General features: G+C 43.0%; 2 protein-coding genes across 4 annotated transcripts in view; both read right to left on the bottom strand.

Moving 5' to 3' along the window:
* Window positions 1-1,012: 1,012 nt before the first annotated feature.
* On the bottom strand, window positions 1,013-7,344 carry LOC115576332 (mitochondrial glycine transporter B-like). 2 transcript variants are annotated; one of them, XM_030408885.1, is made up of 8 exons: window positions 7,299-7,344; window positions 5,290-5,375; window positions 4,375-4,499; window positions 4,046-4,130; window positions 3,739-3,918; window positions 2,397-2,565; window positions 2,046-2,206; window positions 1,013-1,898 (listed from the first exon to the last, which is right to left on the bottom strand). In XM_030408885.1, the coding sequence occupies exons 2-8, from the start codon at window positions 5,302-5,304 to the stop codon at window positions 1,776-1,778; spliced, it is 858 nt and encodes a 285-aa protein (XP_030264745.1). In that variant the 5' UTR covers window positions 5,305-5,375; window positions 7,299-7,344; the 3' UTR covers window positions 1,013-1,775. The 2 variants fall into 2 exon arrangements, with proteins under 2 accessions (XP_030264745.1, XP_030264744.1); XM_030408884.1 differs by lacking the exon at window positions 7,299-7,344 and adding an exon at window positions 6,115-6,580.
* A 224-nt stretch (window positions 7,345-7,568) lies between these two features.
* The window catches only part of LOC115576331 (myosin-9), a 32,676-nt gene continuing 23,939 nt past the window's right edge, over window positions 7,569-16,305 (bottom strand). For both annotated transcript variants that reach the window (XM_030408882.1, XM_030408883.1), the window contains 24 exons: window positions 16,167-16,236; window positions 15,918-16,078; window positions 15,552-15,660; window positions 15,322-15,453; window positions 14,923-15,129; window positions 14,657-14,794; window positions 14,367-14,490; window positions 14,060-14,231; window positions 13,685-13,897; window positions 13,435-13,579; window positions 13,096-13,302; window positions 12,753-12,857; window positions 12,301-12,453; window positions 11,947-12,195; window positions 11,592-11,804; window positions 11,289-11,501; window positions 10,983-11,144; window positions 10,771-10,899; window positions 10,591-10,679; window positions 10,374-10,497; window positions 10,066-10,274; window positions 9,632-9,740; window positions 9,309-9,481; window positions 7,569-9,165 (listed from right to left, as the gene is read on the bottom strand). In XM_030408882.1, the coding sequence (XP_030264742.1) occupies window positions 9,057-9,165; window positions 9,309-9,481; window positions 9,632-9,740; window positions 10,066-10,274; window positions 10,374-10,497; window positions 10,591-10,679; window positions 10,771-10,899; window positions 10,983-11,144; window positions 11,289-11,501; window positions 11,592-11,804; window positions 11,947-12,195; window positions 12,301-12,453; window positions 12,753-12,857; window positions 13,096-13,302; window positions 13,435-13,579; window positions 13,685-13,897; window positions 14,060-14,231; window positions 14,367-14,490; window positions 14,657-14,794; window positions 14,923-15,129; window positions 15,322-15,453; window positions 15,552-15,660; window positions 15,918-16,078; window positions 16,167-16,236 (3,715 nt within the window). In that variant the 3' untranslated portion in view covers window positions 7,569-9,056. The remainder of the gene's footprint in view (window positions 9,166-9,308; window positions 9,482-9,631; window positions 9,741-10,065; window positions 10,275-10,373; window positions 10,498-10,590; window positions 10,680-10,770; window positions 10,900-10,982; window positions 11,145-11,288; window positions 11,502-11,591; window positions 11,805-11,946; window positions 12,196-12,300; window positions 12,454-12,752; window positions 12,858-13,095; window positions 13,303-13,434; window positions 13,580-13,684; window positions 13,898-14,059; window positions 14,232-14,366; window positions 14,491-14,656; window positions 14,795-14,922; window positions 15,130-15,321; window positions 15,454-15,551; window positions 15,661-15,917; window positions 16,079-16,166; window positions 16,237-16,305) is intronic.

Here is a 16,305-nt window from a genome sequence, read left to right as displayed (position 1 = left end):
CAGTCACCATGAAGTGCCTCATAAATGATTTATGATGCTCACTCAGACATTTTGAGATCAGCCTTTCACACTATGGACCTGGCACTAATCAAACCTGTAATAAATTAAAGAAATCACTAGTGTGAAACAAGTTCGACGTGTTGAAATGTGCCACAAATGAGAGGCCGACTGCCACTTTCAGTTCGAAAGAAGGATTACTGCTCCGAACCTTGCCACGATGAACAGCCAGCACTTACTTAGAGACAAATCACGTTAAAAGTAAAAGGAACAAGTCTTTATGAAGTTTAATTCTCTCTTCCTCTCTGACCTCTAATGAATAACTTTGTCTCAGCAGACATTAACCCTCAGTAGCTTACTGTCTTACTTTATCCTGACAGTCCAACACTCCTTGTCCTTATTTCCAGCTTGATGTTATGTCACCACTCTCTCCCCCCCACTGCTGTTATCGCCGTCTGGCAGGGCCATGATCAGTCTTTGGCCCTCATGTTCTAGCAGTCTGCTGCAATATGCTGAGCGGTATGCCTTTTTCTAATCTCTTGGAAGGGCCTGTGATAGTTTTACACCAGGGCTGAACCAGTTATCGTTAATGGCAGACTCAGCCATTGTTTTATCTCTAGTCCAGTTAATGAGAGAAGAGTGGCAAAGTACAGATCGTACATTGCTGGTACTTGAAACTTGAGTTGGTAGAGGAGAGGTTTTGTTCTTAAGCAAGGGGTTCTGGCTCCTTTTAAAATTTTGTGATTTAATTAGGATTTAATTCAGTTTCCGTCAGTGCTATTTGACCCACTAAATAAAGATAACCTGAAGTATCAAAAGTACGCATGCTGCTGCTTATCTCTCCATACAAGAAGGACTGAGACAAAACACTCGGTTCAGTCTGCTGTGTGACAGTGTCCCGTGAGATACAGCTGCCGTACCTTCACTACAGCATTTCAGAGGTCATCCCGCCCTCAGGCTCTAACCCGAGGCTGTCACTTTCTATTGAATCATTCACGCTGAAAGAAAATCAAGGTTCCATAGAAATACTGTAGTGTTTTATTTTCTGGCACATCTTTAAAAGAAAGGGAAGAACAATTCAACAGCATCTTTGCATGAAAATAAAAATATCAAAACAAAAATCAGGACATTTGAAGGCAGATGAAAGTACCACAAGCACATATCAGAATATAAATATACACAGTGTTAAGCGAAAGGCATTCAACAGGCAAACTGTGCCGCGAGAGAAACGCTACGGGTTAAAGTGCATCATAGAAGTCTGAGCTATCTGAGAAGCTGTGCTGAGTAATGATGGCTTATACACGTTCCGCATCTTGTGGAAAAACCAGACACAGGAATTCCCATTGAGGCATTTCTAAAACATGGAAAATCTCAGTCAAACTACTCATTAAGTTTTACAAATTGTGACAACTTGTAGTGCAATACAGAACATCATAGGATTTCCATATCATTCAAAAATATTTTATCCAAAGTTAAGTCGCCCAGGCCCCAAAAACAAAAAAATCGGGTTCCTGAACTTCAGCAAAGCACATTTCATCAAACCAATGTACCACATCTCGCTTGAAGTGCGTGTTAGCCATTTAAGCAACAAATGCACACTTCTCTTTGCTCACCGGTCTGCACCTCCTGTTGCAGTGAAATATTCTAAGTCTTTGACACTCATATCAGCGACACATCGTCAGGCTCGTCTGCATTTTCACAATTCCGTCCTGTCCACTCATCTCTGTCTCCACTTTAGCCCTCTCTTTCTCTCGCAGGCTTCTCATCAAATCTCCACCTCACGCCTTCAGTCCGACACGAGCCATCATTTGCTCATACACTGTCCATGCCATGGCGGCCATCATGGTCCTCCTCAGTGCCCGTGGGACTGCCCCTCTAAAGAAGCCTTGGAGTCCGTGTTCCTGAGTGGGAGGAAGGACAAAGACAGGAGTCAGATATAATCATTCATAGTATTATGCAGCGATGGATTTACAGTGAAAGCTTAATCTGTCTGAAGACAGGCCGGTTGCGACTTGACAGTCTAAGTAAAAGAAAAGTGAGATGCTCACCATATAGATGTATCTGACAGCCTCTGCTGTCCTCAGCTGTGGATTGACCTGGACTTGTGTTTTGACCACATCAGCAGGCTGCGTGATCAGCGAGGCCAGTATACCTGCCAGGATCCCACAGCTGAAGTTAGCCAGGGGGGCGGAAGGAGATGTGCTGATTTCTTAAAGAAAGACAGACAGCAGGTATTTAATTCAAGTGGACGTTAAAAACAATAACCTGTTTAATTTTAAACGCAGAATGAGTCTAGACAAGACCAACAGTAACTGTTTTTGTGCGCTTCAATCATGACTTTCTTTGCCATAAAGACATGCTGCTGGTTGATACATAATGACTCCAGGGTGGACGCTTACCTTTTGGCAGCGAGGCCTTGCTCTGGCTGTAGAACATGACGTAGATACCAGAGAAGGGAACATCTCTGAGGAGAGTCGCCATCAGGCCAGAGAACAGAGCTGCAGGACCTTCAGTCCGACACACACTGCGCAGAGCCCCGGTCACACTCACATAACTGTACTTTCCACACTGAAAGTTGAAAACACAACACAGGTTAAGTTTAGTATGCACATAACACAGTTATCCAATTACATCGCTGAAAACACATTGTACTACTCATTCATATTACATTTTGATGTTTGAATGCTAATTCGTACGGTGGAAAACTTTTATTTTCAAAAAAACTAATAGAAGCCTTTCATGACAACATGTCTGTTGCAGCTCTGCAGAAAGTAAATACACCCTTAAGTTTCTTCAGTTATAAAGTGTCATCATAGAAATGTAAATATCAATAAAACTGCATTTATAATAACATATCATTTCATAATTAAATAAGAGTGAGACCATATAACAATTTGGGATATTGTGGACATGTAGACTAAATGCATACTGTATTTTCAATGTAGTTAAAAGGTGAAAAAAAGTTGTTTTTTCTTGAAAAACTTGAAAGTTTTACAGTACAATCGATCAGCTCCGTGGTCAATTTTTCCCTTGAACCACATTAGCAGATCCAAACCCGCCCGTTGTACACCCATCCACTGGCAGAGAATGGTGCCAGTATAACAAACAAGACTGGGTTAAGTCAATTACTAGGTTAAGTCAATTATTCTCATCCATGGGTACTTTCACCCTAAGGGATATTTCTGTGTTTGCGCAACATAATCCAACTTTTTACCTTAAACTAACAGTTTCAAAATCTTTTTGATGTCGCACTGAGAAACTGTGCGGAGCGCTACATCGCACAACATGCCAATTTCTACATAATGTTGATTTAAATGTAATGGGTGCGCAAGTTAAAGTAATGGATAAGTAAGACATGAGTACATTTTCTTTAATAAATAATTCTCTAGTGGTAAATTAGCCATAAGTAACAGATAAATGGTTAAATTAATTGGTTGAAATGCAAACTCTGACCAAACAATCCTAAACTTTGACAACTCGACGGAATGAAACAAGACTGACAACATCAACTTTTATATAATCTATAGTGTTAAATGTTATTTAACATTTAATTAATCCAACTTAAAACCAATTCATATACACATTTCAAACACGACCGTTATTGATGGAGGGGTTCTTCACCTGACTGGGCTGTGAGGAACCACTGGTTTAAGTCACAGTACTGGAGCATTAATGGACGCTTCATAAAGGGTACCACGGCCAACACACCCACTCCACACATACACGTCTGCCAGTGCTTACTTCAAAGCGTGTCTTGATGACTGTGACCGGCAGCATGAGGATCCCCGCCACGGTCCGCGCCCCACCTCCCAGCAGCGCGGCCTCAAAGGCCATTGGGGTCCTGTCCTGGAAGAAGTGCTGCTTTAGAGAGTAGTAGGTGCTAAAGTAGAGCCCCACTCCCGGGATGGTGCGAGCAAAGGACTGGAGGAGCAGACGGATGAGAGAGAACAGTCAGGAAATGGAAGAATCTGAAGCTGGTGCATTTGTCAATATGTTTCCATCTATGCAGAAGACTTTTGGGATGGGAAAAGTGTAAAGATGTTCTAACCGGTGAAACTCCTTTCCACAGTCCAAGCAGCTTCTCTGTCCGCACCACGCTCAAGAGCACAGTCACCATCCCCACTCTGTTCGAGCTGGAAGAGAAACATTAAGATAAGCTGACAGAAAGGTGATCAATGCTAAATAATGAATACTGCTTTCATGTGATTGTGAGTCAGGGTTTAGCTGAGGCCAAGCTGCTTTTGGTCAACTGGTCAATAAAGCAGTTTTGGAGGTCATGGGGCAAGAAAGCATGTGATGCAAGCTAGTTTTACTGATATTCGCGTGTGCATGCGTGCGTGTGTGTGTGTGTGTGTGTGTGTGTACGTAAACACTCACCCAGGCTTCATGCCGCACTGCAACGTCTGCAGGCGCGTCTTGACGAGGTCGAGGGGCTGGAAAAGCAGCGTGGAGCAGGTCCCACTGAAGGAGCCACACATGAAGGCTTTGATAGCTGGGTGAGCCTGGGGGGGGGGGGGGGAAGGATACGATGAAAGATGAACACAAGGCAGCTGATATCATTTGATTTACAGCATTAGAATTGCTCCTCACGAATCAAAGTCTGTACAAATGATTGTAATAATTATTTTGTTCTTGATGAGCGGTGCCACAAAGCTGCTGATAAGCGAGAAGACATTCTATAGTTTATCACTTTATAGGAGTTATGTAAGCGACAATCTGGTACCATGAGTGTGACACTGAAGACTGAACTCTGCCATGTCCACCCTTTTTGATTATTCAGCAGATATGTAACAACACAATTTAATCCAGAGGGTAAAATATGTCACGATTATGTCAGACAGGTTATAAATGTCAGACAGGTTATAAACGTCAGACGGGATGCCCTGACCTCGAGGTGGTCACTTGCACAATCAGTCAAAATCACAAAATGGTCAAGTGCAAAATCCAAATCCCTGAGGATTTTGATATATGCAAAATTGGTGACGAAACAGCATTATAAGGAAGTACTGCAGTGCTACAGATATGCATTGGTTCATAAAACTTGTTCTACAGATGTAAGAAAACATGTTAGTTTGGTGCAGGCTACAAAAAATGTCCCATTTTAGTGATTTTTTTACACGTGTCAGTGATGTAAAAAGTGATCAAAATAAATCAATAATAATAAAAAACATTATATTTATTGTGCAGCCTTACGAATAAAGGAAGGCCTACAATAATAATCTGACCTCACCACTTTTCACTAATATCAGATAAACAAAGATGTCTATTAATTGCCGTGGCTGGAAAACTTACCAGGGACAGTTCCATAGTTCTTCAGGGCGATGAATCTTATCTTTATGCTCCTCTTGTCGATAATTCACTCGGAAACGTTTGCACGCCTTAAAAAAGAAAGACAAAAAATCAGAAGTGGCCTTTCAGTAATGGGATCAGTCTTCAAACAACACAGTCTCAGCCTATGGAGCATCTCTTCCAGATGATGCTGGAGCATGTGCACAGTCCTGCTGTCTGCGTCAGGCTGCACACAGCAGACTATATAAGACATAGATCACCAGACTGACACCATGTTTCCTATTTGCGACACACAGCCGCTCATTAACCAAACAAAGATCACTGCGCTGCATATTAGGATGGATCTCCAGGCTGCACGATTTTGACATGTGAATGTGATCTGGGGCAATTTGTGTGCAAAGGCACGGTGCACTGGAGTTATCTGGGTAAGCTTTGTGCAGCACAGAGGGTCTAAAGAGTGTTGGTGTTTTGTCTCTAAATGGATTTTTGTGGGGTTAAAGTTTTGGTGATAAAATTAGTATGACCCATGTAGACACACAGTGACAATGCGTGTATTCTGCTTAAACCAAATAGGCACATTAAAGGAAATTAAAGCTGACAAAGTCCATTCCCTACCAGCCTAATAACACATCATTCAACATGCACAACGTGCAGCTGAACCTGTGATACAGACAGAAACCAGACACATCAGGTATGTTGTAAAATCTCACTCATCACAATATGAACATTAATGTTCTTATGGTGCTTCTGACATGATCTCTTCATGTGGTGCCAGAATTATCAATTTATATCAAATACAGAGCATGAAAAACTTAAGGTGTTGCTTACCCTGTATAAAGTCTGTCTGCTCAACTCTTCCGCAGTATGAGGAGACTGTTTCACAGACTGGTAATACAAGTCTGAAGCCAGTAGTTAGCCACTAGCATAGTTCAATGAACAGCTAAAGGACACGGTGAATAAAACACAAAAGGCCTGTCTGAAAGACCTTTTGCGAGTAAAATAATAAAGAAAGGTCTTCTTCGTCCACCTCTGAGACGGCAGCAGCGGTTAGCTAACCACCTTTACGCAACTATTCTGTCGCAGTCAATATTTCCCTCCGTCGAGAGCCCGAATAATAACACCAGCGAAGTGAAATGTCGGCGTGAATCCTCCTGACCGACTGTAATAACGGGAGCACAGACACAAGTGGACCTCCGCCTCTTCAGGAGCTAACCCTAACCCTAGTCCCGCAACATTAAACCTGACGGCTGGCCGCCTCATTCATAAAGTTAACCGGCCGGTTCCTGTTTGACGACGACACAGGCTCGTCACTGTGAGAAAGCCCCGCCCGTGTGGGAGTTCCCGGCTCCTGATTGGTTAAGAAGCGGGCCGTGACCTAATTACTAACCAATTAATTGAGGACTCGACTGAAATAAAGAGATTTTGATTTTAAAAACTATTTCGGCCGAGCTAAAGTTTTTAAGAGCATTTAGTGGAATATAAAAGTACAGCCACAAAGTGAAGATACAATTATTGTCTGAGGATATTTTCCCCCTAAAAAAACTACCACGCACTTACAACTGCACTTTGGAGCGACGTCATGCACTAGTTCACATTTTACTATTAGATAATAGAAGTGTTATCATCAAAAGGCAAAAGAGTAAAAGTTAATCGTAATGCAGAAAGAACTTCTATCAGAGCGTTATACGGTGTTAATACAAATACAGATATCTTTGTGTATTTTTGGTTTCATTTTAAATATTGACATACAACTTGAAAATATATGTAGTAAAGTAAAAGTATTATTCTCTCCCCTGATTTCAACATAAGTACATGTATAACGACATAGAAATACTTTAAATGCCTCAAAAAAGAAAAAGGCATTACTTTCATATCAGAGTCACAAATGTACTAATAAAAAAATATTTTAGAGACAATAAAAATACTTAAGTCATGTCAAGAATGAACGTATAACAGGCCGTTTTATAAACAGAAAATGCATATAGACAAACTACTTGTAAAATAAGTCTCACCCAACTGCCTTCATCCGTGTTTACTATAATTGACTGTGTTGAAACCGGTTCTGACTTGCTTGTGTTCTGCTCTCTTACAGAAACCCCTGATTGCCTCCTGCTGGCTACAACACATCACTTCATAAACAACTTGAGGTCTGAGAAGCGGAACTGAAACCCTTCTTCCCGTTGTCTCAAATTATTGACCTAAAAATCCTCAAATACAAACCTCAGTATGCAGATTTAAAAAAATAAATAAAATAAAAAAAAAAACAAAACACATGGCCAACATTTAGCAGTTTAGAAAGCATCTTTAATTGCAATAATACCAACATTTCACAATATGATTTCCACTCCAGAGGTGCAGACAGACAAACATTACAGAGCAATTGTTGGAGGAGCATTTTTTTCCCCCCATCTCTTTTTTGGATTTTCTTCATTTTGTTTTTTTAAGTGCGCTGTGAGCTGTTATTTTTAAGTAACAACACATCCCATCACTTCCCAGCAGTGTGAGCCAAAAGCCGCCCTGAGCACAGCCTGCGAGGGGTCGACATCATCAACCTGACACAAAGAGCTTGTATCTCATACATCTACTCTATACCTGGCTACATATCAACTCCCCATGTTTACACAAAGACCTGTCAGCCACAGTATAGGTATAAGTTCATCCCTGCCTCCCGATTCTGCCTCAGCTTCTTCTCCCTCACCAGGCTGTGCTCTGAGAATACAGTGTGTGCTGTGAGTAATCAGCTACCCCACCACCCCCTTTAAACTTTACCTTGAACATTAACACAAACACTGATAGTGAGAAATGTAAAAATCAATGCATGTCCAGAGAAAAAGCCAACCACCCTGCCCAGTAGAACGCAGCTGTATTTAAGGCCTTAGTGTGTGTTGGCAGTCTGTGCACTCACTAAATGAGCATGTGCACACTTTTTTCCAAAACTTCCGAGCTTCTCCGTCAATGAAACACGTAAATGCAGTGGTTTATAATATCAAGGCTTAAGTGTTTTTTGTCATCTCAGTGCAAAAATAAGGAATTTCAGCACAGTCACAATCAAATGCCTTCAGTATGTTTCAATGAGTCTCCAATTGTATTACTTCAAATCTGCCTCCAATTTTTCATATCCACATGAAGTGTGTGTATATCAAATTATTAAGCTCAAAAGCGTAGTCACAAGTACTAACTGCAGCTAGATTGATAGAATACATTTCAGCATATAAACCTTCATTATAAACGGAGGCGAGAGCGCGAGCAATAATAAACATGAAGAACTTCCATTCTTAACCATTATAAAAACTTCTGCATAAAATACAATTCTATAGATTGAGATATTACTTTGGTCCCCTTCCAGTAATCTATCTTCATTTATGTATACTTCTTTCTTTGTTTTCTCTTTCTTCAATTAGAAAAATAGATCCTCAATCAGGCCTATTATAATTGGAATGTTTCCTTATAAAAATATCATTTTATTTTTCATTTTTCCCAGAGAATCAAAAATGAAGCAGAACAAAACAATTTGGCCCAAAAATAACGTGTGTGTATTTGTCAGCATGGTGATTGTCCCAGTTTACTGGCTTCTGTATGTGTGTTAAGAATGCATAGATTGTCAGTGTTGAAGAGATCAGACTGTCACAGGACTAAACTTGAAGGAAGCAGACTCGATCTCTGTCTCTAGTTTCAACATGATGTGTTCCTCTGTTCAGTAGGTACAGTAATGTGTGCTCATATGTGAATTTTGGGTCTGTCTGTTTATGATGCAGTGGCACTGTGGCTGTTCATTCAGGCTTGGGCTCAGAGGTCTCGCTCTTGGGCTCGCTCTCCTCATCGCTTTCTATGCCAGCGCGGGGAACAGTACGGCGCCCAAGGAAGGGGAGGTCGCCACGCCTAAAACAGAAAACGAATAAATAAGACATTGATTCACAGTCATTTCCACTATATTATAAGCAGCACAACCTAGCGATATTTCAACAGTGCTCAACTACTCGTCTGTAGAAATCTGGATAAAAATGAAAGTTACATGTTCCTACCTGAGCTTGTTCTTGAGGGTGGTGACTTCACGGTTCATGGCGTCTGCGGACTCTGTGGCGTCCTCCAGCTCCCTCTGCAGTTTCCTTCGGTTGGCATTGGCTCTCTGAGCCTCTTCCTCAGCCTCCTCCAGTTGACGCTTCAGCTGCTTCATGCGGGAGTTCAACTTGTCGACCTGTAATTCCACACAGGTGAAGTTAGACATGCTGACCTTCATAATCATAATCTGATGTACTACAGAAGAGCTGCCTACTATTTTATTGTCACTAATAACATAGATCAGACGTTGTCATTAGTTTGACAATGGTGAGTAAAAACCACAGACCTGGTCCTTGTGCTGCTCTGTGTTGCGTCTCTCATCATCCACCTGCAGGATGACTTCCTTCAGTTTCTTCTCTGTGCGTCTCACAAGCTTGGTGGCACCCTGCCTCTCCCTGAGTCAAGAGCACAATGTCAGTCAGACAAAAAAACATAGCACCAAATACTGTCAGCTAGTTTCACCTCAAGGACAAAAGTTTGTCATGATGTAGATAAATGGCCTAGGTAAGTTTCCCTTGTTGGACCCTGGAATGCATGCTTTCAAGGCCAGTTACACTAGGTTATCATTACTGATGCATTCACAAGGAAGTAGCATTCTATCTGCATATTACAGTGCATTGTATATAAAACATGTTTCCTGGGTAAAATCTTAATCTAGAAAGTAAGGGGTCAGATTCCGTGCAGCGTATACATCTGAAATGTATTGAAGTAGGTCTTCACCTTGTCTCCATGTCCAGTTGTTCCTCCAGCTGAGCGATCTTTGCCTCTAGGGCGGCCATATTGGCCTTGTACTTGGACTTGACTGTTCCTTCCAGCTCCTGCAGCTTCAGTTTCAGCTCCTTGTTCTGACGCTCCAGCTGGGCACGAGCACCTTCCACGCGCTGAGAGGTGCTGCGCTCAGCTGTCAGCTCCACGTTCATCTGGTCAGTCTAGGGGAAAAAAAAAAAGAAAAAAAAGGGTCTGTCTCTTTTGGAATTAACCTACTGGATGAACTATACCGATTACATTTTGACCAGCTGCTCACAAACCTGCAGCATTGCTTTCTTCAGCCTGTCGTTAGTCAGCTCAGTGTTGCACTGTTCCTCCTCAAGCTCTTCCTCCAGCTGAGCGATACGAGCCTCCAGCCGTCTCCTCTCCTCTGCAATCTGAGCACTGAGAGATGAAGACAGGTGAGAAGGAGATGAGAAATGATAGGGAGGATGCACAATTGTGTTCAATTTTGCTGCAGTTTGATAGCTGTCTTACTTCTTGGCGGCCTGGTTGTTCATCTCATCCTGCAGTTCGTCTCTCTCCAGCTGAGCCTGTCTCTTTACTCGTTCTGCAGCTGCCAACTCCTGGCAGGGATGAATGAAAAGAGAAGTAAGTGTAAGTGTGAAACAAAGGCAGGAGAGTAGAATAGAAAGTTGACAATGTGAGCTTGCAGACCTCCTGCATCTGGAGCATGTCAGCCTCCATGGCTTTCAGCTTCTTCTCCGTCTCCTTGCTCTGAGCGAGGATCTCCTCTCTGGACATACGAGTATCCTCCAGCTCCCGGTACATCTCCTTCATCTGGGCCTGTGGGAACAAACCACATGGTTAGTATTTAAACATATAATAGCATTTTTGCTTTATCGAAGATATCCCAACAACTGACTCACTTGGAGTTTCTTGAGCTGCTTCAGTGCCTCGTCGCGGTTCTTGTTGGCCATGTCGATACCGGCCTCCAGCTCCTTCAGGTCAAGCTCCAGCTTCTTGCGTGCAGCCACAGCTCCAGAACGCTGCTTCCTCTCATCCTCCAGCTCCATCTCCATCTCTCGCACCTGATGGATGCACATTACATTTAACCCCAACCCTTCAAAATCTCTTTATAATGTAATTTCTATTTAATGTGGTCTAATTTGATTAAAGTCATCTTAAGTTTCAACTTATGTTTGAGAACAATTTAGTCTATATCCTGTTGGTACCTGTTTGACCAGTGCCCTCTTCTTCTCCTCGCCCATCTCGTCACGTCCTGCCAGGTCTCTCTCATACTGGGCCTTCAGGGCCTGCATGTTGACCTCCAGGCGCAGCTTGGCATCCTCTGTGGCCTGCAGCTCGTCCTCAAGCTCCTCCAGCTGAGTCCTCATCTCCTCCAGCTGCTGCTCCATCGCACGTTTGCCCTTCTCCAGCTCGTGGACCTGCAGTATCAAGGAAGAGGATGTGTGATGAGGACGATGGTATGTATAGGGGGAGAACACCACCACTGACGACACATTTTCCAGACTTACACTCTTGCCAACATCATCCTTGGAAGATACCAGGTCCTCCATTTCAGCCCGCAGCAGTTTGTTGTTGCGGTCCAGGTCGTCCTTGATTTCCATCAGAGAGTCCAGCTCGCGGGTCAGAGCCAGTGCCCGGGTCTCCTTCTCACGGGCCTCAGCTTCAGCTCGGTCACGCTCCTCTGCATAGCGGGCAGATATGTTCTTCTCCTCAGCGAGCATCTACACAAAGTTATGATGACCATGTCAAGTTATATATCACAAAGAAGTCAATTTTTTTTTTTTTTTTAAATCAAAAAGGCATTAAAAGCTTCCATCTCTGAAATACACCCATTTCACACATGCTATAAAAACATTCTCTCACCTGGTCAAACTTCTTCTGCTTCTTCTCCAGGTTGGAGACGATCTGTCGGAGGTGGTCCTGGTCTACCAGCAGGTCGTCCAACTCTTGCTGCAGACGGGTCTTTGTTTTGTCCAGCTTCTCATAGGCAGCACATTTCTCCTCCAGGCGCTGGTTTGTTCCCTCCAGGTCCCTCTGAAGCCTCTTCTTCCCCTCCTCAGCGGTCTCCAGACAACCTGCATCCTGCTCAACCTTCTTCTTCATCTCAGTGAGCTGTGAGGAAATAGGTGGCGTCATTCAAGCGTTCACTGCTGTAAGATCGATATGTGCTTTATAAAGTTGGAATGACATACTCCGACACAATGCATTTGTTTTTACCTGAGCCTGCACCATCTGAAGCTGCTTCTCTACATTTCTCTTGGCTTCTTCTTCTTCCTCCAGTTGTTCTCTCAGGCCGTTGTGTTCGTCCTCCAGCTGCCGCAGACGTGTGCTCTGTGCCAGTTTTTGACGTGTCTCCTCCTGGAGTAGCTCCTGTTGTACACAACAATATGTAAAGCTGAATTATATGTAGCACAACATTTGGGTATGGTCAACAATTTTAATATCTAAAAAAGGTTAGAAATAATTTGATGCATATTTTTTTAAATAATCAAAGTTTGGGTTACTTATTGTGACTGTCACATCAATCTGGTGGATGTTAGATCCAAATAGTCTTAAATGGTTTACAACATAAAACCATTTTCTTAGTGAGAGCACCGACTTCCAATTCACCGAGATTGGCAAAGTAGATATTTACAAAAAGGATTTTAGCTGGTTTATTTTTTGCATACCTGAACATCCTGTAGCTGAGACTCCACCGCAGAGCAGTCTTTTGTTGCCTTGATGGACTTGCTCTCCACATCATTCAGAATGCAGTTTACATTTTCCAGTTCAGACTGTGGACAAGAGGACAACATCTGAACCACTGAACAGAAACACCACATCATCTGCTTGGGGTTCACTTTGGTGAACCAATACTCAGAATTAGCATTGTTATCACATAAAGGTTATCGTTCACCGAGCATAGATGTGATGAGGAGCACAGACAGCAGCAATCATGGATGTACTAGTTCTTGGTGCTAACAACACAGACAAAAACAACAAGAAAATCGTCAGTGTTTCAAAAAACTGTACCTGTGTTTTCGTCAGTTTCTCAGCCAGCTCCAATCTCTGGCGCTCACTCTCTGTGTGTTTGAGCTGCAGCTCCTGGACCTGGGCTTCAGCCTTCTTCCTGCGATGCTCAGACTCCCCCTTACCCTGCAACAGTGACTGCAATTCGATGGAGAGCTCATTCCTCTCCGACTCCAGAGCCTGCTTGGCCTTCTCCATGGACACTTTGTTCTGCAGGGAAGGGCAAGTATTAACTATATTTCATATTACAGAATATTTGTGTTTTATGGAAATATAAATTATTAGTTGGATAGAGGATCATAAATAAATTGTATTTTTAAAATTAAAAATTATTTGACTTACCCTCTTAGCCTGCTCCAGCTGCTCATTGAGCTCATCGAAGGCCTGACTGTGCTTCTGTCTCATCTCACCGAGTTGCTGCTCATGAACCCTCGCTTCTTCATCCAGAGTCCTTTTCAGCTGTGCCACCTCTGTCTCTCGCTTGGACCTGAACAGGGATCGCAGAGGTTAATCTGCGCATGTTCAGACTCAAAATAATGACATGTAAAGTAATGGGTGGCTGTTTTAGCCAATCCTAGACCAATATCACTACCTTAGTTCTTGCTGAGCAGCAGTAGAGTCCAGAGTGTCCTCCAGCTCTGTCTTGAGGGCCTCCAGCTCTTCTCCGAGATCCCTGCGATGTTTCTCTGCCTTGGCTCGAGCCTGCCTCTCCAGCTCCAAATCCTCCTGCAGTTCAGAGAGCTGAGCCTCCAGCTCACGGATCTTTTTCTGGGCCATGTTCTTATGAGCAGCCTCCTCTTCGATCCTTCAGGGAGAAGCAGGTCAGCAAGAATGAGTACATGGAGCAGAAGGTGCAGAATTTAATCTCAACTCAATATAATCATCATCCATTTGATTACAATAACCTATTCCCTGCTGGACTATAGGAGTACAGGGATAACGATGACAATCAATTACTCATACAGACCTGGCCAAGGCTGCCTGGAGTTCTTCCTCCTTCTTAGCTAGTTGGGCACGGAGCTCAGCGATCTGGGCTTGCAGCTCAGCAATCTGGTCATGTATCTCAGTGAAGTCGCCCTCAAGCTTGCGTCGGTTCTTTTCCAGCTCCTGACGCCCCTTCTCCTCCCTGCGCAGGCGGTCTGACAGTAGAGAAAAACAACAAACAAATTACAAGATTACAAAGAGGGGAAAAAATGATGAGATCCTAGTGGTCCTTAACAGGACAAGGTGTCATTGCAATCATTTAAGTGACATTGTCTTCATTGTTCTCCTACCCTCCAGGTCTGTGATCATGGCCTCGTGTTTGGTCTTCAGTTTCTGCAGGCTCTTGGATTTCTCCTCCTCCTCTGCCAGGTTGGTGGTGAACTCAGAGATCCTTTCTTCCATCAACTTCTTCTCCTGTGTAAATTAAAAAAAATTTGCAGAGTTGAATTGAGCACAGTAGTAGTTACCATCTGAGTTACTTCTTGATACATCCAAAAAAAAAAAAAAAAAAAAGCAAACACTGCTATATTTGATCAATCGCCATGTCAGTCCTGGTGATTAGAATGCTTTTCATCCTAACCTTGGTCAGCTTATTGTTCTGGTCATCCAGAACCATAACATCCTCTTCTATCTTCTTCATCTTGGCCTCCATGGTGACCTTCTCTAGCTGAAGCTTCTGTCTGGCTGCCTCTTCTTCATCCAGCTGCTGCTCCAAGTCCTGTTTACAAGATAGAAGAAGTCAGGATTGGTAAGTCAAATCAGTGTGTATATCCGTATAGTGTTTATACACCCACAGATTTAAATATGTATGCATTGTATTGTGATTAAACCTTTCCTACTACTTACTCCAATATTTTGCTGCATCTTCTTTTTCTCTGTCAAGAGTTGAGCGGCACGCTCTTCCTCCTCCTCCACACGGCCCTCCAGGTCATGGAGAAACTCCTCCAGCTCCTGCTTCTTGGCAGCCAGGCGGGCTCTCATCTCCTCTGCCTCAGCACACAGTTCTGTTTCTGCCTGAAGCTGCTCCTGCAGGGCCATCTTCTCAGCACACAGCTGCAAGCAGAAGATGCAAAAAGGTGATTTTTAATATCTTAATAAAATAGGGAAGAAAAAATGCTTCCATGACATTCAGAACAAGCATCCTCCCTCACCCATCAATGAATTTGACATGAAGGACAGGGTGCCAATTTCCTGGTGTGGAACAGAAAATTAACCTAACTGAGACTGTGGTTTATGAAAGTTTACCTGCTGCTGTTTTTCCTCCATTTCCTGCAGCTGCTGCTCAGCATACAAATGCTTCTCCTTCACCTTATGTAGCTCTTCATCCTTGGCCAGCATCTCTTCCTCCTGCCTGCTGACTTGCAGCAAAGGCTTTACCTGAGGATAAAATGATGGATATAATGGGAATTAGAAAAGATATGGTTCTGAAATTAAAGTAACTAAACTGTTATTGTTAAGATATTTTAGGCGTTCACCTTGGTGAAGAGCCTCCACCACTGCCAGTTCCTGAGTTTAAGATAAGCGGCACAGTTCCTCTGGATCACCTTCATTGCAGTCAGCTGCTGCTGTCTCTTGGCAAAAGCCCTTCAAAGCAAGAACAGACAGAATCAGACAACTGTATTTCATATTAACATGAAATTCAATGGAAACTGAAACAATACACTTAAGTTATTGTGATATTTTGCTTAGCTGTTCAGTTAACATGAGTCAATTTCTTATAGCGGCACTAGGTCATATATAGGTTGACATGCAAGAAAAGTCATGTTCATGCCAAAGTTCTATCTCAAACTATACTCTCATAGACAGTGGAGTCACATGAAGCAGAGATCATCTCTTCTTACTTGCGAGCCACGTATCCTCTGCACCAGGCCTGGAAACTGATGATGATGTCTGTAATCTTCATGTCCCTCTCCTCCTCAAGGTGAGCGAGGACTCCTGCTCTGAAGAACACTTTACTCTGACCAATCCGGTACAGATTAGGATCCAGCTCCAGGCTTTTGATCTGACAGCACAGGAAACACACCGATCAATTGCACTGCAGAGGGGATGCATATTGTGGATCTAGACTAGAATTCTGAAGACAAGCTTACCATGAGCACACAGGCCTGCTTTCCATCCATGAAGCCCTTGGGGATGGCGTTGGGAGTGAGGATTTCATACCTAGTGGAGGGATATTTGATCAAATTAAATTTTTTCTTGAACACCAGACAGCAAGATGTAGTGCAAAAA

Source organism: Sparus aurata, chromosome 23 (assembly GCF_900880675.1).
Source record: "Sparus aurata chromosome 23, fSpaAur1.1, whole genome shotgun sequence".
NCBI classification, from domain to species: domain Eukaryota; kingdom Metazoa; phylum Chordata; class Actinopteri; order Spariformes; family Sparidae; genus Sparus; species Sparus aurata.
Note: the sequence above shows the minus strand (reverse complement) of the source record. Positions and strands in the feature narration are given on the sequence as shown.

Bases quoted from the DNA above. Each gene is read 5' to 3' on its own strand.
- LOC115576332 (XM_030408885.1), bottom strand. The intron at 2,566-3,738 runs GTAAGCACTGGC...TTCAACTTTCAG, and splicing joins TCATCAAGACACGCTTTGAA to TGTGGAAAGTACAGTTATGT. The intron at 2,207-2,396 runs GTAAGCGTCCAC...TCTTTCTTTAAG, and splicing joins CAAGGCCTCGCTGCCAAAAG to AAATCAGCACATCTCCTTCC.